The sequence below is a fragment of the Electrophorus electricus genome, chromosome 5, assembly GCF_013358815.1.
Source record: "Electrophorus electricus isolate fEleEle1 chromosome 5, fEleEle1.pri, whole genome shotgun sequence".
Lineage (NCBI taxonomy): Eukaryota > Metazoa > Chordata > Actinopteri > Gymnotiformes > Gymnotidae > Electrophorus > Electrophorus electricus.
The window spans coordinates 1,175,001-1,197,723 of NC_049539.1; the positions used below are offsets into that span (position 1 = coordinate 1,175,001).

General features: G+C 42.3%; 2 protein-coding genes and 1 long non-coding RNA gene across 7 annotated transcripts; 1 reads left to right on the top strand and 2 right to left on the bottom strand.

The window, feature by feature from the left end:
- Window positions 1–4,528: 4,528 nt before the first annotated feature.
- cbln2b (cerebellin 2b precursor) lies at window positions 4,529–9,170 on the bottom strand. Of its 3 annotated transcripts, XM_035525847.1 has the most exons (5): window positions 9,155–9,170; window positions 7,002–7,247; window positions 6,182–6,716; window positions 5,651–5,770; window positions 4,529–5,499 (listed from the first exon to the last, which is right to left on the bottom strand). In XM_035525847.1, exons 3-5 carry the CDS (start codon window positions 6,467–6,469, stop codon window positions 5,302–5,304), a joined length of 606 nt encoding a protein of 201 aa, XP_035381740.1. In that variant the 5' UTR covers window positions 6,470–6,716; window positions 7,002–7,247; window positions 9,155–9,170; the 3' UTR covers window positions 4,529–5,301. The 3 variants fall into 3 exon arrangements, with proteins under 3 accessions (XP_035381740.1, XP_026877207.1, XP_026877206.1); XM_027021406.2 differs by lacking the exon at window positions 9,155–9,170 and having other exon boundaries at window positions 7,066–7,395; XM_027021405.2 differs by lacking the exon at window positions 9,155–9,170 and having other exon boundaries at window positions 7,002–7,395.
- Window positions 9,171–9,387: 217 nt separating this feature from the next.
- LOC118241280 lies at window positions 9,388–13,349 on the bottom strand. 2 transcript variants are annotated; one of them, XR_004775962.1, is made up of 4 exons: window positions 13,268–13,329; window positions 12,241–12,312; window positions 11,649–11,748; window positions 9,388–9,944 (listed from the first exon to the last, which is right to left on the bottom strand). It is a non-coding gene; the product is annotated as an uncharacterized LOC118241280 (long non-coding RNA). The 2 variants fall into 2 exon arrangements; XR_004775963.1 differs by lacking the exon at window positions 12,241–12,312 and having other exon boundaries at window positions 13,268–13,349.
- fbxo15 (F-box protein 15) lies at window positions 12,997–19,982 on the top strand. 2 transcript variants are annotated; one of them, XM_027021409.2, is made up of 10 exons: window positions 12,997–13,071; window positions 13,280–13,375; window positions 13,564–13,668; window positions 13,762–13,992; window positions 15,292–15,492; window positions 15,679–15,802; window positions 17,409–17,491; window positions 18,100–18,245; window positions 18,710–18,834; window positions 19,175–19,982. In XM_027021409.2, the coding sequence occupies exons 1-10, from the start codon at window positions 13,043–13,045 to the stop codon at window positions 19,442–19,444; spliced, it is 1,410 nt and encodes a 469-aa protein (XP_026877210.2). In that variant the 5' UTR covers window positions 12,997–13,042; the 3' UTR covers window positions 19,445–19,982. The 2 variants fall into 2 exon arrangements, with proteins under 2 accessions (XP_026877210.2, XP_026877209.2); XM_027021408.2 differs by having other exon boundaries at window positions 13,008–13,071; window positions 13,277–13,375.
- Window positions 19,983–22,723: the final 2,741 nt, after the last annotated feature.

The window sequence follows — 22,723 nt, forward strand, 5'->3', positions numbered from 1 at the left end:
AAAGTCCTTTTTCACAAGTAACCCACTGTTGTAATATCATGCACATTCACCAGGAGTTATGGCGACATAAGGAGCTCATCTGTAAGCACAGCTAAGCTCACCTTCACTTAAATGAATATAAATGTTTGAAGATGAAATATTTTCCTTCAGAGGTCCTTTTCCCTGGAGCAGAGTTTAATTCATACAAAAAGTGTAGTGTAGACACTTTCATTGTTATGTAAAGACAGAAAAAATGTTGAAAAGGGTTATAATATTGACCTCTTCAACTCCAGACCTATTATTTAGTCCTATGGTATTTTATTCACTATCCGCTGGAAATTATTTATCAACTACATTTACATTTACGGCATTTGGCAGATGCTCTTATCCAGAGCGACTTACAAAGTGCTTTGTCATTTCCTCATAGAATACAACCTAGTACAGTACAGAAGGTCAGAGTCCAAGATACCAATGAACTAGAATACTGTAGAATACAGGGATGAATGCTGATACCTAGAAGTACAAAATACACAAGCTCTATAACAGACAATGATAAGTGCAATAAACAATAAGTACTAGAGTTTCAGTTAGTAAACATAGGAGCAGTCAACATCAGTGCAATAAAAGCACATTTAAACTAATCTAAAATGTACATAGCGTAGGGTGTTGGTGTGACGGTGTGTGTCTGTCTCCTCTAGCAGAACTTTTCATTGTAAGGGGGTTAAGACCTTTAGCACATATTTTAATCTTGCCTACTTAGAATTTTACAATCACCTGTTGAGAGTGCGAATAAAACTTTGATTGTCTAGGCACATCCTAGCCTGACAGTCTTTTTTACATAAAATATTTAAGTGATAAAAAGTTCAGAGAAAAGGAACAGGGAAAACACAAGCATAAAAAATATTTACTTAATCCACAGAGAAATCTATTTACCCCCAAAATCCAAAGTAGCTAAAACCAAAAAGAAAACCCACCTCATAGCACTTTATTGCTCTTGTCATCCATATCTAAGGTTAATTTCACACCATGCCAGTTCTTCTCCACTGTCAAGCTGAAAGCGTCCACAGAAGGAAGGGCCAACCTTTTCTAACGTGCTGCTCATGGCTTCCTCCCATTGTGATTGTTTTGGCCAATCTCAAAGCCTGGCTTTGACATTGGCTCCAGATATTTCCTGGTCAAGATTGGCTTGCCCAGTATTTTCAAACCCCGAACACGGGTTAAGGTTGGTTAATCATGACTCCAGAGCTGCAAGGGAGCTGAGATGCATCAAAAGCAAAATGTTATCAAAAGTTCCCTTCTCTTCACACTCCGAAATTTACAAACTTTTCACCAGTTTTTTTTTAATACAGAGAAAATAGTCTCACTGAATAATACTTAACTGTAATTATCATTCTGTCCACTTATGAAAATATCACATAATTTGAAAATTTCCCTTCACGATTCTCTTCACCATTGCATGAAATTACACAAAACTGAGTTTACCCTATTAAACATATTAAAATATCTAAACATACTGCAGTGTTAAAAATCTGGCAGGGGTATGGGGATTTTAAAGAGTTTTATAATAGTGGCACTGAACATATTTCTGTTTCAGTGCCTGCAGCAAAAAAGTGTTTATTAGACGACTGTGTTATATTTTGTAATTAGCAGCTAAAGTGAAAATTAATTTCTGATAGCTTTAATGCCATTAGCTGCCTGTCCCAGTGCGAGGCTCTTCGCTCAAACAAGAAGTTTGAATTTCAACGGCGGCCCACAGCAAAGCTCAAACTATGGGGAATTTAACATATGAGAACCCACACATCAATGACTAATACACTTCACAGCAGCCACACAACCCCAAAAACACTGTTAATAACCTTCGAGTGGCATTACTGTGCCGCTTCCAAGGCCTAATTCTTGGAGCGTTGCTGCATGTCTTGCTGTGAGATCACAGGGTGTGAGATGATCATGCTGAATGTGGTCTATGACATCGCAAAAAATCCCTCAGTACCCAAATTAGTCCGCAATGGGGGTTTAACAAGGGTATTGTCTTTCAGAAGACTAACCTCTGTACAGAGAGGACTAAGAGACACATTAATGCTGGAAGAGTTTCTTGGATGTTGCTACTTTTTCATAATTAAAAACACACTATTCAGCCATCTGTGCACTCATAAAATGCCTTTAAGGAAAGAGATTTATTGCACTTCTGTGGTTTTTATAGCTTGGCTTCTTTAATGGATGGTATATAAGTTGGTTTTTTGCAAACACAGGGCTGTTTATGCCATTCCACAAACAGTGCCAAAGGAACAGAAGAGTCTTTCACCTCTTCTGTCTCAACTCTTCTCCGTCTTCTCTTTACCACTGAAGAGAACTCATATGTTATTAACAACACATGGGAAGAATATCAACCAATGATAGCTTACCTCATGGCATTACTGTGCATGGCATTACTGTGAAACTACTGAACGCTGGTGCACTCTACGTTTGTTGTTTCAAGTCTTAAATTGCGACTGTGAGTAATAAGTGTGAGGATTTCAAACACGGTGCAGTGGAGACTGATGAATAAACAGAGAAGAGAGAAAGAAAGCGAAAGAACGCTGAGACATCCGGTGTGTCTGCGTCTGGCACAGTCTCGCCGAGTACCTGACTAGAGCTCGCACGCACTCGCGTGCGCTGGAGAAGGATTTGACTAGGAGAGACTCTGTGCTTAGTTCACTGGGAGAAAACAACTGACTTGTGTTTGAAACCAATATGGGCTCATATTTCCAAAAACAACTTAGAGCAGGAGTGCTGATCTAGGATCTGTTCGTGTCAGTAAATAAATAAATAAAGAAGGCAGGAACCTGATCCTACATCAGCACTTATACTCTAAGGCCATGTCCTCTTCTCCCTAAGGGCAAGAACAATACCCATTTTGTGGTTTACAAATTGAAAGTATATCTGAAATATGAAGGTGTAAAAGGATGAAATCAGGAGATGAAAAATTATACTAATTATACTAAGTTATATTATTATACTATAATAAATTAAGTCAAATATCATTGCTTCAAAATTCTACAAATATTCTACAAATATTACAGTATTATGGCCCATTGTTAATTATACAGTATAAACTAAGCATTGTGTTTCTTTAGTAGCTGCGCAACTTAAGCATTTTAGTCCTTTGTAAAACACACACCATTGTAATATGGCAAATTAAAAATGTGTGAATATTGAAACAATTTGTTTCCAGAATGTTAATAACTCATTTTGGTTATAAGTTTGTATAAGTCACTGAATGCAAGGTGTCACTCAAAATGGAAATATTCTTCCATTTAGATTTACATTCACTTTCACTGTAATATTTTCTCTGCTAGGCTGCAGCTGGTACCAACACATGATACACCTCAAAATGGAAGATTTGTCACAGGTGTCTTCAGCAACAGCATCATACTATCTCTGAACTGATAATGAGGTAAAGTATAGGTCTTTAGATTACATTTGCAGGTAATTCTTCCCTTTAGACACAAATAGAGCAACAAATACTATATCAATTGAACAGAGTTGTCACCATATGGTCTTTAAGGGGCTGCATTATGGGAATAGAATTCAGGCAGGCTTTTGTCGTAAATTAGCTTTACATCTACAAATCCCAGTTATTTAACACCATTTATTTCTTTAGAAAATATCGGTCTCAGTTGTAATTATTTGTGTAGTAGGTCTGCTCTGTAATACAACTACCAATATTTCTCTAGATTTGTTGATTTAACCAACTGTAAAAGCTTTAAACAAAATTGTGGTCATTTTGTTTGTTTGTGTGTGTGTGTGTGTGTGTGTGTGTGTGTGTGTGTGTGTGTGTGTGCGTGTGTGTGTGCATCTGTGTGCATGCATGCATGTGTTTGTATGTGCATGCCTGCATATATGTATGTGTGCATGTGCGAGTGTGTGTGGGGGTTTTTTCTCTCTGTGTGTGCGCATGTCTGTGTGTATTATGTGTGTGTGTGTGTGTGTGTGTGTGTGTGTGTGTGTGTGTGTGTGTGTGTGTGTGTGATTTGTGTGTTTGTTTGTTAGACTAGCAATGCTGAGGAAGAGAGGAATATAATATTTAGTATAATTAAAAGCCCTCAGCCTATGAGACCATGTATATATGAGCAACAACTGCCATAACAACAGAATTTATATTGTAAAATAGGTTTCTCTTTAATTATTGGTATTATATATAACCACGTTCTTAAAGAATATATATATATATGGTGTCCTTGCTTCAGCGTTAAAGCGGCGAGGACAGCAGTCTAACAAGTTTCTGATAATGAGTTCGCACTAGTCCTGTGTCCTTCATATGTCCGTGAATTTCACCAAGCGCTTACTGGGTAACTTCAGGACCATGGACAGGTCCCGGTTCTGGAAGCAGTGTACAACGGCATTGGCATTTCTCATCAAGAGCGTTTTAAACTTGCTTCTGTACCTACTCAGTGTCATTATTTCGAATCAATATCCGCTACATTTCCGTGTGATAATCACACGTTCACATTTTTGTCGATGCGACTGTAAATCATAAAACACGAATTAAGAAAGACTGAATAGATACGCGTACAATACAATATTTTATTAGGCGGGACATCATATCGGGATTTTTTTTCTTTTTTTCCACAATGTACATTTGTGAGCAATGTCACTGAACACTAAACCAGTCAAAGGTACGTAGATCCGGAATGTAGAACACATGTGAATATGTATTTTATAAATTAGATGAACGTTCTGCAAAAGTTTTAAGATGCCTCCACTGGCTGATATATTTTTTTAATAATCACTGTATAGTTGGCGGCCTATATTTGGCACATTTTCCACATGTTCAGCATCCATACGAAACACCATGAACACCACAAAACAAGATCTCCCATTCGTGCAAAAATGCTTTAGGCCGTAAAGCAGTTTCCTGACACTGGAACGTCCCCGCTCGTGGCTCCTTACCACTTCACGTGACGGGAGCCAAATCGTTAAGGCTATACGAACACAACGTAGAGCATAAATATACTTAGTTCGGGATTTAGGATCATCACCTTAAATATCTTCCATTTATATAGTTGTCCAGGTAATTGTCAATTAGCAAACGTAATCGTTTGCCCGACGATAGAATCCAACAATCAACATGTGCACTACACACAAGTCGATGGACAGGTTCCTCCGTAAAAACACACTGAGATGAATGGAGGATGGCGCGGGATCTCCACGGATTCGTCCTTATTTGGCCATATCGCATGTCTGCGCTACGGGCGCATCGCAAAGAGTTTTGTTCATCGAACTGATATTTATCTTCTGCGGTCTTTTAAAAAAAGTAAAATGCAGTAACTATTTGCAAGGCGGTTATAGAGGGAAAACTAAAAATCCAGAAAACGTGGAATATTTCCATCCGCCCATGAGATTCCCTCTCTCGAGCTTGAGATAGACCCGGTCCTCGCGCTCCACCATCAGTAGAACGCCGTTGCTCGCCGCCTCCCTCGTGACATCCTGATCCCCAGCGAACGCGGAGATGACTGGGTATTCGTTCTGCATCAGGTTGACCTGAACAACAAGACAGCACGCGCTTAATCCTGCAATGGTCTGATTTCGCACAGAAATGACGCGTTAAGGAAATGCACACAGCGCGAGGCTACAGCGGCGTCCGCGCCAGCGTGTGTGACAAACATGGGGCACGGCGCGCGCTTCTCCTCACCTGTATGGTCTGTCTGTTGTAGACCTTCACCACATGAAAACTGAAACTGTAAATTCCTCTTCGCGGTGCCGTAAACACGCTTGCTTTTAAGTCGAAATGATTGCCAATGTTCACTAATACCTGTAACAACAGCACACATGAGAAAGCCTTTATTTTAGGGACATATCGTCATACAGCGCGGGGGCTTCAACACAGTTTTTGTGAGGCACAAATTGCCTTTTAAAACCCGACCGATCCTACACGTCTCACATTGTGTTTTTGAACTGAATAAATGACCCTTATGTTAACATGGCATTTGGGTTCATGGGCTTTATAATTTTTTCAACATGTGCCCTTTTAATACTTTTAATTAAGTAACGAAACAGACTTACAATACAAATATCTTACGTCTGTCCTTTAAAGTGCGCAATTAACTCGCGTGTATTTCTTTTTTATCAGCAGGTTAGGATTTGCAAAGTTTAAGAGCAAATGCTACGTACACAGTAGCTTGAACTAAGTTAATGTGAAGTAAGCGGAGATGGTCCAACTGACCTGGTCAAAGTAGATGGTCATTGAGGTGTTGCTCATCTCCGACGGCTCGTGGTTTGTTCCCCTGACCGCCGAAAAAGCCACTTTGGCACTGCCGGAGCGCACGGATATCCCAAGCGAGGAGGTGACCCCTCCATCAGAAGAGGGGTTAGAGTCACACACCACCAGACACTTCCCCTCCAGGACGATGGGTTCCGTGTCGTTCTGGCCCAGGCACAACCCCGCGCCACATCCCAGGAGGAGAGCGAGAGCCAGCATCGCGCAGTGTCCGGGGCAGGCTGCTGGCGCCATGATCGGGACTGGAGTCCTGCGCGCACTGATGTCTAAGATCTGCCCCTTGGAGGTTTGTTACGGCTCTATTACCTGCTCCAGTCTACCCTAACTCCAGTCTGCCTCTCTCTCTCTCTCTCTCTCTCTCTCTCTCTCTCTCCCTCTCGCTCTCTCCCTCTCCCCCCTCTCTCTATCTGATGCGGTTTCCCTCCTCCAATTCGTATGAGATGATATCAAGACGATCTTCAAAGTACTTGCTTTGTGTATTCTGAAAAGAAAATGTCTATTAAGATACGAGTAATAGTTAAAAGGAACAAGACAGAATGAGCACATCCCGCACCGACCAAGCACACCATATATATTGCAGGCACGGTTCTAACTCTCCTTCATCAGGTCGACATACCATGTACTGCTTTCACATGTAAATTAAAACGTGTGATGTTGCTGCGCACAGTCACTTCATCAAAGTAACATTTCCGTCATGCGACTTACATATTTCTACAAGTTATTATCCCCCCTCGGTTACCTGATAAACCATTTACGTTCAACTTACACAAAATTCAAGGTTCCGGAAGGATAGTGTCGTCTTATCGCTTGCGTGCATCTCGGGGTTTTACCTGTTAGAGCCATCCGTGTACGCGCGCGCAGCCTGGGTGCGAAGTGAGGGGAGCGCGCGCGGTCAGACGGAGTAGGCGCGTCTTCATCCCTCCATAGGCGCATCTCGCGCAGCCGGGCTTCTGCAGGACAGCACTAGCCCAGCTCTGAGGCAGGAGCACGTACCGGAATGCGCTCGAAATTGCTTATACGAAAAGGAGAAAGTCCAAGATATCAGTAAGTGCTGTAAAAAGCGTGATTAGTTCACAAATAACCAGCATGGACTAGGAACGCCCAACACAGTTTTACTGCACGACCCAAACTCCCAGCACAGAGCAGTGCAGCAGCTGATGATTCCTGCACCCGTAAGTGCACGCGCGGGCCCAGGGCACCTGCTTTAATTGGTACACGCGCGGAGAAACACGAGATGGTTTAGCTCCATCCAGTGGAAGGCGCGTGCTAGTTAGTCGCGTTCCAGCCTCACTGCGTTGCACTGGGTGCGGGTGGAGGGGTTAGCTCGTCTTTCTGGCCTGTTGACATATTCAAACATCTAACCTTGCTAATTAGAAGAGTTGACAAATATCCTGGAAGATGCTTGTTCAGTTCTGGACCTCGCGATGTCATGTAATGACATTTGAAAAAATGCGGGGGCAAAGTTTTGGAGATCTTAACCGGCGTCTCGTGCTCGGTTTGACAGATTTTCACAGACTGTGATAGGATTGTTGAACCTTCACTTAACCTCCTTAATTAACTGCCACTCTTTACTCCTCAGAGTTACTAATTGGCAATATTCCATAAAGTGGTCACACTGTTATGGATGGCTTATTCTAAAGACAGGGGAGGGGGTGTGGGTATACCATCTTCAAGTTTCAAGTTAACTTATTCATTACTTTACTGTCACATTCATTCACTCACATCTGATTCTGCTAACTATTCCTTACAGAGTTGCGCACTCTACAGTGTACCTATGTTGGGGATGTTATGCTCAGATAATTAACATTTTTTATTAGACTGAGCCCTATTTTCGCAGTGCATAATAAAATCTGTTTCACAGTAATTTTGACTCCTGGCATAGTTTCATGCACATTAGACTCACGCTATCAGCCTTTTCTATAAATTAAAAAGATTATATGATGTCACAAGAAGCATATTTAAAAACCACACCAACGTCATATCTCTAATTAAACATCAGTCTGGTGATTTCAGGATTTAGTCTATCAATAGATAACGTCTCTGACTTGTAGACAAGCCTGAGGAGCTACGGCTGTAAATACCACCTCGTATGATCATCCACCATAGACAACACAGTCAGCAGGAGTGACGAGTCATGCATAAATCCACCTTGAGCATCCGTCCCCAGTGTGTAGCCTGGAGCTGGTGCCAGGTTGACCAGGATACATGGAATGTCATGCTGGGGGCCCCTGGGCTGCACCCCACCATCGGCCATGCAGTCATGCAAAATGATACAGCACACACCACCAACAACTATTCACTTCAACACGCAGTGCCTGTGTCGGTCCTGAGTGTCATCTCGTATCTGACATTCACTGTCTACGCACACACTTAGATCTGCATAAATTAACATGTAATTAAAAAGATTTACATATGTAATAATGAACCAATGGATGAATGAATGAATGAATGGAAGAATGAATGAATGCATGTTGCTTTGTCCCTAAATCGGGGAGACAAGTTTATTTCAGGCTGTGATAGATTGTAATGAGGCAGCAGGGGAAGCTCACACTTAGTTACAGGGGTTACACTGGCCTTGATGATGTCATCTCAGTTATTAATACATATATGAGCATATACGCTCCTATGAGATCTCAAGCGCATATGTTCCAACTGCTTACACTGACAGCTAGACTGGAGTTTTCATCAAAGCACCATATGAGAAATTTAAATTTGCTTTCCATACAGTGAGACACAAAAATGCCCATGTAACTCCTTCACTCAGGGAGAGAGAGAGAGGGAGAGAGAGAGAGAGAGAGGGAGAGAGGGAGAGGCAGCCATGTCTGGAGACGGGGGTGTGGAGCTCTGTGTCCCCGTGCAGACAGTGAGAGAAAACCTCAGTGTTCATAAAAAGATGTAGAGGGACAGAAAGGAACCTACATGCGATATGTGTGGGAGTGTAAGGGCATCCAGTCTGAGCTTCTGCTCACCAAGCGGCCGCTGCCCAATAAAAGAGGCATTGTTTGGCTCATACTGATACGGACACCCACAAAAGTAGCAACAAGAGCACGTCAAAACATGGGCAAACGTCCACTAGACGGAGGAAAGACGGCATCACAGAAGCTGGATGTGCAGAAATTTTAAACAAACAAAACACAAAGAAAGAGAAAAGAAAATGTAATAAATGTAATTCATAGATACATTAATTCATAAAACATACATACATACAACATACAATCAAACATATATTCCATGCATGAGTGTTGGGCTACTCAATAATTATAAACTATTAATCTGGGTAGTGTTTTTTATTTGTTTGAGTTTTTGGGAACATAAAACCATTCTATATGTAACAATGAAACACTAATACAATAAAATATGAATAAAAATGAAGATTATAACATTATAGCATTAACTGATGTAGCTTTTATTGGCCATGTATGCAACATAAGGGATTTGTCCTCAGCTGTCAGCAGCTCTCAGCATACAGTCAGTGATTCATTAAATGTAACAATATGTGTTTGTGTGTTTCATCCAAAAATATTAGCAATATCTTGGGAAATGCCTGGAACAACACGCACTTCTTTTAGCAAACCTCTCCTCCAGATCTGCCATGTGCTAAACTATTTCAGCGTGACACGGGCATCTTCAAGCACATCTGGAGCGAGGTGGTACAGCTGGGGCATGCATGCGGCAAGCAGCGCAGAAACCCGTTAGCTCCGCGGGATCGCTTGAACAGAGAAAAGCACAGAGAGCAACCTGAGCCAAAAGCACACGCTCAACAGAATTTACAGTACGACAGTTTTTTTGTTGTTGTTGTTGACGCTGTTTTTAAAACACTAAAGACTGTGTTAGCATCTTTCTCTTGTGTCAATATTTGGTTCAGAGGGCTGATGAGCAAGGCATTTATTTACTCCTGATATCAACATCTCACTGTCAGATTACCTTGAAAGGACTAAGTGCCCATACAGGACTTTACTGTGAGCCAGAGACTCCTGCCATTGTTCACCGGCCTCCTCTTAGTGCAAATAAAGTTTGTATGAATTTTCTGAATTCAACATTTCAAGATGGAACTGACTATGTGGCGTCAAAGCAATTTTAAGCAGGTAAGCAATGTGAAGACGCTGCCCAGGAAGCAGGACGTTAGGCCTGCTGTTTGACACGCCGGGGGGTGTGTCTGACTTCCTGACAGCTGACAGACCTGATACGCTCACGTTTATGTGCACAAGCATGAAGCGGTAAAGGCAAGTGCACTTTTACCCCAGAAGGCTGCTGTGTGCTTCAGGCCTGCTAGCAACAGCAGCCAAAGCAACATCAAGCAACATCTGTCATCAACTATCCAGGGGCCAGATTCATAAAAGTGATCCTCTAATAAAACTTAAGCCCCAAGGAAATCGTTAAGAGGTTTATACCTTATTTCTTAACTGCAATACTCTGCATTTTCTTATGACCATATTAAATATTTTCTTACAATGTTCTTAATGGTCCCAAGGAGAAATAATTATGGATGGGTGGCAACCATAAGCCAAAGCAGAATGCCTATCACAAGGTTAATTTGTTTACTTCTTGCTTAGAGGTAGCGTTAATATGAACTATTTACAATGTTAGTAATGCTAACTTATGTGGACAACAGCCAATGAAAACACTGCAGTCAATTTCTCAATTAATTATTACAACCAAAGACTTTTCCTGGCTCAGCAGGGTGGAATTACCACGAAGGTGCATGTAGATTGCAGGACAAAAGGTATAACGGCAACTAGACATTTCAAGATTACTTGTTTTGAATAAAGCTAGAGGAACTCTGATGTCCGTATGTCGGCACTGACAGATACTGATGTCGGATAAGAGAGGCTAGTCACGATAACCTCATCTGTTTGGAAAAATCCCTTTTTTCAGTATCACAATTAGAACTAAAATGGACATAACTACAAAAGGACGTAATGACACAAGGGCATAACAACACCCAGATGTAACTACACAAGGGAGTAACTTCACAAAGACGTAACTACACAAGGATGTAACTGCACAAGGGCGTAGCTACACCCAGATGTAACTACACAAGGGCGTAACTACACAAAGACCTAACTACACAAGGATGTAACTGCACAAGGACGTAACTACACAACTAACCTTTAGAGCCCTTATGAACTACAAGAACAGCTATTTAAAATTATTTACAAGACAACAGCACTAAAGAGCACTAACGCCACCTGCCACCTGCCACTTCACGCTCTCTCTCTCTCTCTCTCTCTCTCTCTCTCTCTCTCTCTCTCTCTCTCTCTCTCTCTCTCTCTCTCTCTCTCTCTCTCTCTCTCTCTCTCTCTCTCTCTCTCTCTCTCTCTCTCTCTCTCTCTCTCTCTCTCTCTCTCTCTCTCTCTCTCTCTCTCTCTGGAAATGCTGGAAATGTTCCTCAGAGATTTTGGTCCATACTCACATGATGGCACCACGCAGGTGCTGCAGGTTTCTTGTCTGCACAGTCATGATTTCCCGTTCCACCACATCCCATCCACCTCTACTGGACTGGGATCTGCCCACTGTGGGGGTCATTTGAGTACAGTGAACGCATTGTCACATTCAAGAAACCAATTTGAAATGGTATGAATTTGACATGGCATTATCCTACTGGAACTATCCATCAGACTACACATACACTGTGGTCTCAAGGAGCTGGACATGGTCAGCAACAGCACTCAGGCAGACTGTGGCATTTAAACAATGCTCAGCTGGTATTAAGAGGCCCAAAGTGTGCCATGAAAATCTCTCCCACACCACTACGCCCCGACCAGCCTGAAACGCCGATACAAGGCAGGTTTATCCCTACCATCCGAATATCTCAGCAGATGTCGCGACATGTGCCCAGTCTTCTATTGTCAAAGATTATGAGCCTGTGCAAACTGTAGCCTCAGCTGAATGTTCTTAGGGAACGAGAGTCCCTAGTCTTCCCCTCCTGCAGCTCGCCTGCTTTAAGGTTTGATGTGCGTGCATGGGTGTTGAGTTACTGTGGCCTTTCTCTCATCTCTTCTCACCTCTGGCATCAAAAGGGCACCTTGTACCAGAGAGCCGTCGCTTGCTGCATACTTTCTCTTTTATGAAGCATCCTTTGTAAACCCAAACATATCGAAATTCAAACCTACACAGGCCTGCTGATACATAGTAAATGAAAATGTAAATATATGACCAAAGTGCCTGTAAGTCAGACGACCGTGCCTATAAGAGCGTGCCCTTCGCGCGCGCCTGTATCACATTATTCATTAATTGCTCGCGCAGCCATTCTTCGAAGACCTAACAGAAGACCGTTCGCTTAAAAGAGCAATAATAATAATAATAATAATAATAATAATTATTATTATTATTATTATTATTATTATTATTATTATAACAATAACAACACGAAGACCTAACAGAAGACCGTTCGCTTAAAAGAGCAATAATAATGTTATAATAATAATAATAATTCTTATTATTAACAACAACAATAAGAATTATTATTATTATTATTATTATTATAACAACAATAATAATAATAATAATAATAATAATAACCATAATAATAATAATCAGAAGAAGAAGAAGAAGAAGAAGAAGAAGAAGAAGAAGAAGAAGAAGAAGAACAGTAGCTTGGCTTGCACGAAGTGGTAACCCGGTTGCCATGACTACCGAACGCGGCCGCGACCTTAGTTACACTCTGTAGCAATAACTTACCTAAGCTAAGCTAACGCTAGCTACAGTTTTTAGGGTGCTAACAGCTGCGAGCCATTCAAAAATAGTCCGCGGAGATTTTTGGAAAACATTTTCCAGGTACAAATACACTGGAATAGACCGGCAGAGATGTCCTCTACATGTCTGAAGTCTCAGAGGTAAACAGGTCAGCTTGGTAGCCGTTAGTTAGGTAATAAGTTAGCTTAGCTTAGCTAGGTTAGCTAGGTTTCTGAGGTAAACAGGTCAGCTAGCGTTAGGTAGCCGTTAGTTAGGTAATAAGCTTAGCTTAGCTAAATTAGCTAGGTTAAGATAGGTTTCTGGTCTTCCCTCAGATGAGACTTCAACCCCTACGACCTCTTTCAGCAGACTGACAGGTGGTGTGTCCAGGCCGTCATCCACCGTGAGGTCCCCCGGAGTCCTGCCCGGTCGGTTTGCCAAGAGGAACGAAAACTTCATAGAAAGGCAAGTCGGAGGTGTAGGCTCACTTACTGCATTTCACACCCAACGCCTGGCTATTGAATAGTATGCCTGCTCAAATCTTGAATTAAACGGTGATCGTACACTAAGGCAGCGCAAGGGGGATTTCAAGTATTAACCTAAGCCAGTCTTGGCTGGTATTTATTTTTTATTTTTCCCTCATGTGTGATTAGGATGCCACCGGAAGTCCTCCTGAAGATTCTCTCCTGGTTAGATGCAGGCTCTCTCTTCTGTGTCGGCCTTGTCAACAAGCGTTTCCAGGAACTGGCCAGCAACAAGTGTGGTTTAGTTAGAATTCTTGATCCGATTTTATGGCACATAACGCAATTTCCATTCTGTCAGTGCTCATAATGAACTGTTGCTTCCTCCAGTGCTTTGTGGTATCAGCTGTATACCTGCCAACAAGCTAAAAACAAGAGACCCACACTAGTCGGTGGTGTGACAGATGGTATGGGAATGACTCACATAGAGGAAAAGCCTAAGGGATACTGGAGAAGACTGCTCTTCAAAGATCTGACCGGCCACAGTGAAAAATGGAGGAAGAAACTTAAAGCCATTAATTACTACACAGGCCTGCCAAACCAGTCAGAGCAAGTGCTTAGGTGAGTTGTCGTAACAGGCTTTCGCCAAAACAGTTTAGGCCGTTCCTTAAAAACAACATTTTAGGAAGTTTTTTGGTTACACCATCACTATTGTTTTCTCTGTCTTTAAATCAGCAGTATTATCGACTTGAAGCCTTTGTTGGGCAATATCCCAGCAGGCCACAGACAGCCAGCGCATTTGCTAATTGGCTTGGTCTAATTAGGATAAATCGCATCAGTGATTATGTGACACACGGACACATCTGTTTTGTTTTCTGGGAGCCTCTGACAGTGACACTGCTGCTGTGAAGTGCATGCCCTGTTAAAAGTCTCTAAGTGTCATCATGCGCTTTCGTGCCTTGGCTAATTAATCTGGGGTTTTATCTGTGGAGTAACACATCCATTCACATTCCAGTATGACACACTCCGTTTCCCCTCCCACCTCTCTTCCTGTATTACAGAGCAACATTTACAAAGCTGAAATGCTGTGTTTGTTTTGTGACCCTTCTGAACTCTCGATGGCATATTTCCAAATCATATTTGTCTGCATGTGTTTCTCACCCTTTGCCACACACAGCCTTATTAAAGGTTAGCCTCTGAGCTAGTGGCTCAGGTTTTCCCATCGTCCTTTGGGGGAGGGCAAGGGAAGCATCGCTGATCAGCCACAGGCCACAGGCCTCTGTTGTCTTAACCTCTGATTAGGGTTGGCGGGCCACTCAATTTTTCGAGTTGAAGGCCATGCAGCTTGTAGAGGAGGTGGAAGTAATTGTGATCCGCTCAGAAGGTTCAGCAAATCGTAGAAATAAATTGCTTGGCTCCTTCCTCGTGCCCAGACAAATCCCCACTGGGTCCCTGTGTTACAGAGGCACAGGTGGATGAGATCTACCCCTGTAATAATCATCTGCACAGACTCCCAGACACAAACAACAGCTATTAAATCTCTCTGGGACCTAGCGCTCCTGCCTTCTCAGGCCTTGTTTCTATCATTCTAATTGATGTCTTAGGTACTTCTGGCTAGCTCTCAATGTACCATATTGGCTATTTGCTTAACTCTGTGCTTGGATTTAGTTTTAACTGGATGTCTTACTTTTGATTTTATCCATCTTACAAATAGTTGCATGTCCTCAATCTACAAAATTAAGTGCATTGCACTTTTCAGAATGTGACACTTTAGCTGTCTGTTTTTATTATTTTTATTTATTTATGACCATTTCTTCCTTTAAAGAAAACAAAAACAATATCCCCACTTGTCGCCCCAGTCCGTGGCCTCTGTCCAAGCCTACATGTCAGATGTGTAGTTGGTGTGACTCTCCCTGGCAGGACTCTCCCTGTTGCGTGGGAGATCAAAGTGACTGAGGCCACCGGGCGAGAGAGCTCCTTCGAGCAGACAGGCATTTACTACGCTGACACGTCCGTCACAGTGAGCTGGAGTGCGGTCCGCTGGCCGCGGATTGACCGGATCGCTTCACTACAGCTGCATGGGGTGATGCGGGTACCCCTTACCTGTCCACGCACATACAGGTAAGGCCTGCTGATGTAACTTCATTCTAACTTAATTAATAGTAATAATTACAATACTGCTATTGATGCTATGGCTTCTAATATGAATAATTATAATATGAATAAAAACAGTAGTAATAGTAGCAGTAGTAATGGTAGTCCTAATAATAATAATGATCATTTTGTTGTTGTTTTGTGCACTTATAGGCCAGGCTGGAGGTCACTGCTAGCTACGGTGGCATTAAACAAGTGTGCTGGGCAGGTTTATGCTTCAGATAGACTTGTCGAGCTGCTGTTTCTGGATCAGGGTGTGACAGTAGGTGTTTGGCAGGTGTGTTTGATGTCTGACCTCTGACCTAGACTCACTGACCTGAAATCAGGTCACGGAAGATGGTCTTAAATATTTTAAGCTTTAACTCCTGCTCTGTTAGACACAGTGCCTCCAAGTAGTATTCAACCCTCTGCAGATTTTTCAAATTCAACAAGTTGCAAATAATTTAGAGCCATCAAACTTTGAACAAGAGTAGCATTTATTAACAGCTGCCTAAATATTACAAACAAAAAGTGTAAGTGCTCAATTAAATTGAATACATTTTAAACATAAACATTAGGGTCAATTATTATTCAACCCCTAGGTTTAATATTTTGTGAAATAACCCTTGTTTGTAATTACAGCTATTAATCGTTTTTTATAAAACCTGATCAGGCCAGCACAGGACTCTGGAGTAATCTTGGCCCACTCCTTCATGCAGATCTTCTCCCAGTTGTCTAGGTTCTTTGGGCATCTCTTGTGGACTTTGATCTTGAGCTCCTTCCACTAGTTTTCAGTTGGGTTAAGGTCAGGAGACTGACTAGGCCACTGCAACACCTTGATCTTTTCCCTCTTAAACCAGGCCTTGGTTTTCATGGCCGTGTGCTTGGGGTCTTTGTCCTGGTGTAAGATGAAATGATGACCCAGCTTAAGATCCATGATGGAGGAGTGGAGGTTTTTGGCCAAAATCTCCAGGCAGGCTGTGCTATCCATCTTCCCGTGGATGCGGACCAGATGGCCGGGCCCCTTGGCTGACAAGCAGCCCCACAGCATGATGTTGCTACCACCATGTTTGACTGTAGGGATGGTATTCTTGGGGTTGTATGCAGTGCCATCCTCTCACCAAACACCCCTGGTGTGGTCGACACCAAAGACCTCGAACTTGGTCTAATCAGACCAGAGAACCTTGAACCAGTCTGCCTCAGAGTCCTCTAAATGATCATGAGCAAACTTTAGACAGGCCTTTACATGATGCTTTGAAAGTATAGGTACCTGGAAAAGAGACCATTGCGGTGGAGTACATTACTTATGATATTTATTGAAACCAATCTCCTCCCGTGCTAAGGCCGTTCAGACAAGCCTGGCCTCAGCACGGGAGGAAACTTTGAAAGGCTGTCCAGGCCGTGGAAGGTTAACAGTAGTTCCATAAGCCTTCCACTTCCGGATGATACTCCCAACGGTGGAGACAGGTAGGTCCAGTTCCTTGGAAAGGGTTTTGTACCCCTTGCCAGCCTTATGACCCTCCACAGTTTTGTCCCTGATGGCCTTGGAAAGCTCCTTAGTCCTTCCCATGCTGACCATGTATGAGTGCCGTTCATTTGTTGGGGGATGGGCTTTTATAGTCAGAAAAGGCGTGAAAAAAACAAAATTTGAATAATTTGAATAATAATTGACCCTCTAATAAACTTTGCAAAATGTAAAAAAAAAATAATAAACAGAGAAATAACATTATTTTTGCTGCAGTGCATATCACATGCTCAGGCCCATCTACAGTCCAAATTTCACAATGCTAAGTTAACTCCAAATGTGTAAACCTGCAGAATCTGCAGGGGGTTGAATACTACTTGGAGGCACTGTACTGATCAGAGTTTGAAATGTCCTGAATCCATTTATATTAAATTTTCAGGAGCCACGTGAAATTGCCTTCATCATGGTGAACTTGCACTATCACAGGCTGGTAGAGCGGAGTCTCCTGGGTTCATCCACTGCGTATGGTCCTTCCACCCTACACATTCTTCTGCTTACCACTTTCTCCTTTTCCTCCCAAGACATATTTTGCTTTCAGATTTGCTCAAGATTACAGCCTTTTCACAGACTTCACTTTCCACGCCTCTGTGTTACTAACGTGCTTAAGTGTGTATGATAAAATGCCTGTAGTATTTGTGTGTGTTTGTGTGTCTGTGTGGGGATTGGTTGTATGACAACTCCATCTTCTGGTGAGACCGAACACTGTCTCCATTATCAGCCCTCTCTCTGTGGGATAACACACACACACACACACACACACACACACACACACGCACTCTCACACACACACACACACACACGCACTCTCACACACACTCACACACACACACACACACGCACTCTCACACACACACACACACACACGCACTCTCACACACACACACACACACACACACGCACTCTCACACACACACACACACACACACACACACACACACACACACACACACACACACTCTCTGTCTCCTGCTGCCACCTGCGTGTCTTTGTAGTTACCTCAGGCTGTCTTCTCAGCTTACACCCACTTCCTAGCAGAGTTCCATTTCATCCCCACACTTACTGCTCCACAGCCCGTATCATCCAGATGAGGACAAGGCCCCTTCTGACGATGTGGACCCGGAGTACGGTCTCCATGGATACACTTTGCATATTGAGATGCACAACACAGTGAAGAAAATCGCTTCAGCACGCTTTGACCAGCTTTTCTGCAGGAAAGGTACCCACTCAAATTAAACTGTTACCAGTTTGGGATTAAGGTTTTGTACTTTTAGCTAAATATCATGTTTGGTTTTTTTTTACATATATTTAAACCCAGAGCAGAGTGTAATTATAGAATTTCTTTAAAATGTAACAAACTGCTGTAGAATATTACTGTACTTTTTTTTACCTTTTCTGGCAGACAGTAGAGGGCGCTAGAGTTCTGAATTTGAAATAATAAAGGGACGCTATTAAAGTCCTATAAAGTCTGAAATCACAGCCGCGGCAGTGCAGTGAAAATATGAACGTTTAATATATGTCCTTTGAACATACATTAATCAGCCCCGCTACTGAATTGAACGTTCAGCCCTGTAAAAGCACTCTTTATCATGCACTAAGGTTTTAGCTGGGTACTAAACAGGCTGTGTGCTGCTAACATGGTTTGATATGCTGTATGCTGATATGCTAACACACTCTCTGCAGATCAGATTGTTAATGGTTACGTGCAGCTGAGCGTTATCAGTCGAGGAAGCAGATGGAAGCATGTTCCTGTGTCTGGAAGCATCAGTCTGCCCTGGATGACTGAGGCCTTACGGGGACGTCTAGAGGTATCAGGCACAAAGCTCATATTTACTGATATGAGCAGATAAATTCATGATATTTCTAAATTTATCTCCAGGATAGCCACTGTTCGCTTACAAAAACAGCTGAACATGGGCAAACAAACATATGAATAAAGAAATACAAACACCAGCAACATTTTCTGCAAATCATGAGCGCCTAATCTAAATCTGAGACTGGTATTATTTACATCTCTTCTCAGGGTCTAATATGAGACTGGTATTATTTAAATTTCTCCTCAGGGTCTAATCTGAGACTGATATTTATTTACATCTCTCCTAAGTGTCTAATCTCAGCCTGGTGTTTTTTTTACATCGTATCATGCAGGGTTGTTGCATGATGGCCCTCACTGTCCTTGATGAAATCCAGACACCCTTCTGGTGCTTCAGTGGGCCTGTGTCCATGACCGAGTCAAACCAGACGGACGTGTCCTATGACTACAGAGGAAAGAGCTACTTTATCCAGCGTTGGGACTCAGAAGGGAAGGTGGAGATAGAACTGCAGTGGGTGGAAGAGGAGAAACAGTATTTCATGGTTAATCTACTCATTTTCCTCCCCGTTAGCAAAGTAAACAAGCACTTTGGGAGGGATTATTGAGACCTTTGTGAACATTTCAGTTTGTTTACATATCAGTTCCAGACAGTCTCTCTGTGTTATATGCTGTCTGTGTTCAATGTTTCTGGGGTTTTTTTTTTTCTTTTGTGAAGTTAAACTTTAAACTGAATTCCTGCTTTAGTGAGTTTTGCATTCAGAGTCGTGTCATTGTGAAGTGAATCTGATGGGTTGCTCTCGGTATGAACTGAGAATGTCTCACCGATGACAGTAATGCTTACCTTCTCATGTGTGTATGTCTCATATCTGTATGATGGTTGTATATATCTGTATATCTTGTATCTAACGGTTTTGTATGTCTGTATATTTCGTATCTGTGTAATGGTTGTAGTTTGAACATTTCCTCTGCCATTTGAAAATAGGAAAGAAAAGATTTTTTTTCAGTCCTATTTTGATATAAATAGAACATGTCACTGTTATTTTTATATTTCATGTAATTTTCTACATGTTGAGGCTTACTGGGAGCTTTTAATAGAAAATGTTTTAATTTTGCTTGTGAGAATAAAATCAGCAAGTTATCCTAGATGGAATATTTTTTTCTTACTCGAGTGTGCATGGGAATAATGTCCCTGTATTCCTTACTCAAGTGCGTCTGGGAATAGTGTCCCTGTATTCCTTACTCAAGTGTGAGTAGGAATAGTGTCCCTGTATTTATTTATGTTTGTTTGTTTCTGTTTTTGCTTTTCTCAATCTGCTGTGAACTTCTGCTCAGCGCACGTCCTTGCGTTGTAGCATAGCAACAGGAGGATGGCACCGGCGGTACTCCATTTTTTAATGTGAAAACATATTTTCTCTCAGCTGGATGTAGAGAATCTACAGTTTATGTATATTAGAACAGCCTTAAAATTACAGTTCTGAGAGAGTGAGGTGAAAAGAAATTAAATTACACAATTGTAATTCTGCATTTGGTTGAATAACTTCTGATGTCTAACCTCATATGATCCGTGTGTGTGTGTGAGCACCTGAATAGGTTGATTCAAATTAGGATCATTGAAACTTTGTTCAATAATCACTCAAGTAGTCATACATAATGGTGTATTATACAGTGTCTCAGGAGTATTTGCCTGTTATTCCACCCTGAACACTAAAACACATATAATATTGTGAACAACATCTGATTATTAGAAGTCACAGAATCTTTGGGAAGGAAACCCATCAGCGTCATTTTGCATTTTCAGTGTTCCTGATGACTCATATCATTTGTTTTATGTTGTATCTCAGGTGGAGATTGATGTCACTGTGCCTTTGTACCCTGTGCTGTGACTTAGTCGAGCCCTTGCCTCTGGGTGTGGAGTGAGTCAGTGTCAGACATAAACACTCCCTGTGGGTATGTAATATAAGGAGTTTCATTGGCCTCCTATTCTCAGAGGTCACGTTAACCTTGAGATCCCATGTTCCCCAATACTAACACATCCTCTAGTATTGTGGTGTATCATTTCCTCTCCCAAGCTGGGGGATCGTGGTGTCGGCTATGAAATGGCTCCTGTCACTGTCGTTGTGACTGAAATGTTAACCAGATAGCTGGCAGGTTGGAGAGGAGCGTTGCTGAAGGTTATCTTTATCTTAGCATAACACTGGGAATGGCTTTTTAACGCTAGATATGCAGCTATGCGGTTTATCAAAGTTCCTGCTGGAATATGATTATTTGTAGCCTGAGCACTGTCAAAACCTCCCTGCCCTTCCCTAGTTATTAGCCTCCTGGTAGTCCGGGAGACCTTGGAAGGAATAATTCTTCACAGCCAACTATGAGGCATCAGGAGAAACAAGCCGCTGTGCTTTAGAAATATTCCATTGCCAGAACTCGAGCCGTCTAATGCCGTGTGTCTGAGCACCACAAAGGCTGAAACCAGATTTCACTCACTCCTCCCTGTGCACATGTTAGATTCAAGTCATCATTTCAGAAACATTTGGAGAAAAGACACAGAAGAATTTCATCCAGTGATGTCTGCTTAAAATCCTGAAGTGACTGCATTTGGATTTATTTGACCTTAATTCAGTGGCCTTTTTTTACTGTTCATTTTCAGCTGAGATGTTGCTGTTGCTTAGTTGTCAAGTCTATCCACTGATGGACGAAATGCTTTATTGCACATTCAAAATGAGAAACAGGTCAATTTGTCCTGAAAGATGAGCCAGCAAACATCAGTGTGTGTAGTCTAAGAGATTTTCTTTTACCTGGTAGGTGCCAGAAGTATGTGATTATATTATGTGATTATAATGAGTATTCCATTAAAATGGAAATGACTGCCATTATACGTTATTTTTTCGCATTATCATTCCATCCTTGATGACTGACCAACTGAGATAACCACGAAAAGCATCGCCAGTGTTAGACTGGGCTCCTTTTATACGCCCTATTCAGCGCCCACAGTGTGATTTTAATCACCCCATCTTCTCCCGGAGATGTTTGGCCCCCGTCCATTCCTGCTTGCGTGCTCTGATTAACATTTAACTCCTATCTGCCAGGTCCTGTCGCAGCAGTTAATTCTCATCATCCCAAGTGGGGATGTGGCGCTAATGAGGCCACGCCCTCGCTGGTTCTGCGCCCATCCTTCCTTTTGGGCCCATTTGCCACACAGGTTAATTGTCGTAATGATACGAGATGACGTGAGCACCGACACACTTCCAGTTTTGAAATGTTCTTGTCTAATGCCCTCTACACAACACGGGCTGCTATATTCCTTTTTTGATCCAAGCAACAGAAACCAAGCGCTACTGAAACGCACGGATGCCTTTTGATGTGACCCAGAACAGCCCGGTAGTATACCAGGGCCTGAATCTGAACCGAGGCTGAACTCCAGTCTGGAGCCTGGTGTGTCTGGCCTCGGGTAGACTGCACCCTGACCTCCCAGGCACTAGCCGGGCCGCTGTAGGACTTTGCTGTAATAGCATTTAGCCCTACAACAGTAACAGGCTTATTGCGCTGCTTATCAAGCCTGATTTATACACACCCCCTCCCTTTTTTTATTTAAATCAGCACATCAAGCCGGATTTCAGGCACTTCTGTATGAACACATTACATCTTGGCTGGATTTCTGTTACAGCCAGGCCATTATGCAAGGTGCTGACCTCTGGTACACTGGGATCTTTATAGAGACACCACAGATGTGAGTAATTTACACTTATTTAGTGCTTAGCGTTTCCCCATTTTCACGCGTTAGGGTGAAATCACAAACAACTAAGCTGCCATAACCCTCCATTGATAATACTGCCGGTCATATTTAACAGAAATGGGTACATTTATGGATGTGAGTGGCAGTGAAAAGA

Coding starts and splice junctions, on each gene's coding strand:
- fbxo15 (XM_027021408.2), top strand. CDS start 13,043: ATGTCCTCTACATGTCTGAAGTCTCAGAG. Junction 13,993..15,291: donor CAGTCAGAGCAAGTGCTTAG/GTGAGTTGTCGT, acceptor TCTCCCTGGCAG/GACTCTCCCTGTTGCGTGGG. Junction 15,493..15,678: donor ACCTGTCCACGCACATACAG/GTAAGGCCTGCT, acceptor GTGCACTTATAG/GCCAGGCTGGAGGTCACTGC.
- cbln2b (XM_035525847.1), bottom strand. CDS start 6,469: ATGGCGCCAGCAGCCTGCCCCGGACACTGCGCGATGCTGGCTCTCGCT. Junction 5,771..6,181: donor TGACCATCTACTTTGACCAG/GTCAGTTGGACC, acceptor CTGTTGTTACAG/GTATTAGTGAACATTGGCAA. Junction 5,500..5,650: donor ACAACAGACAGACCATACAG/GTGAGGAGAAGC, acceptor CTTGTTGTTCAG/GTCAACCTGATGCAGAACGA.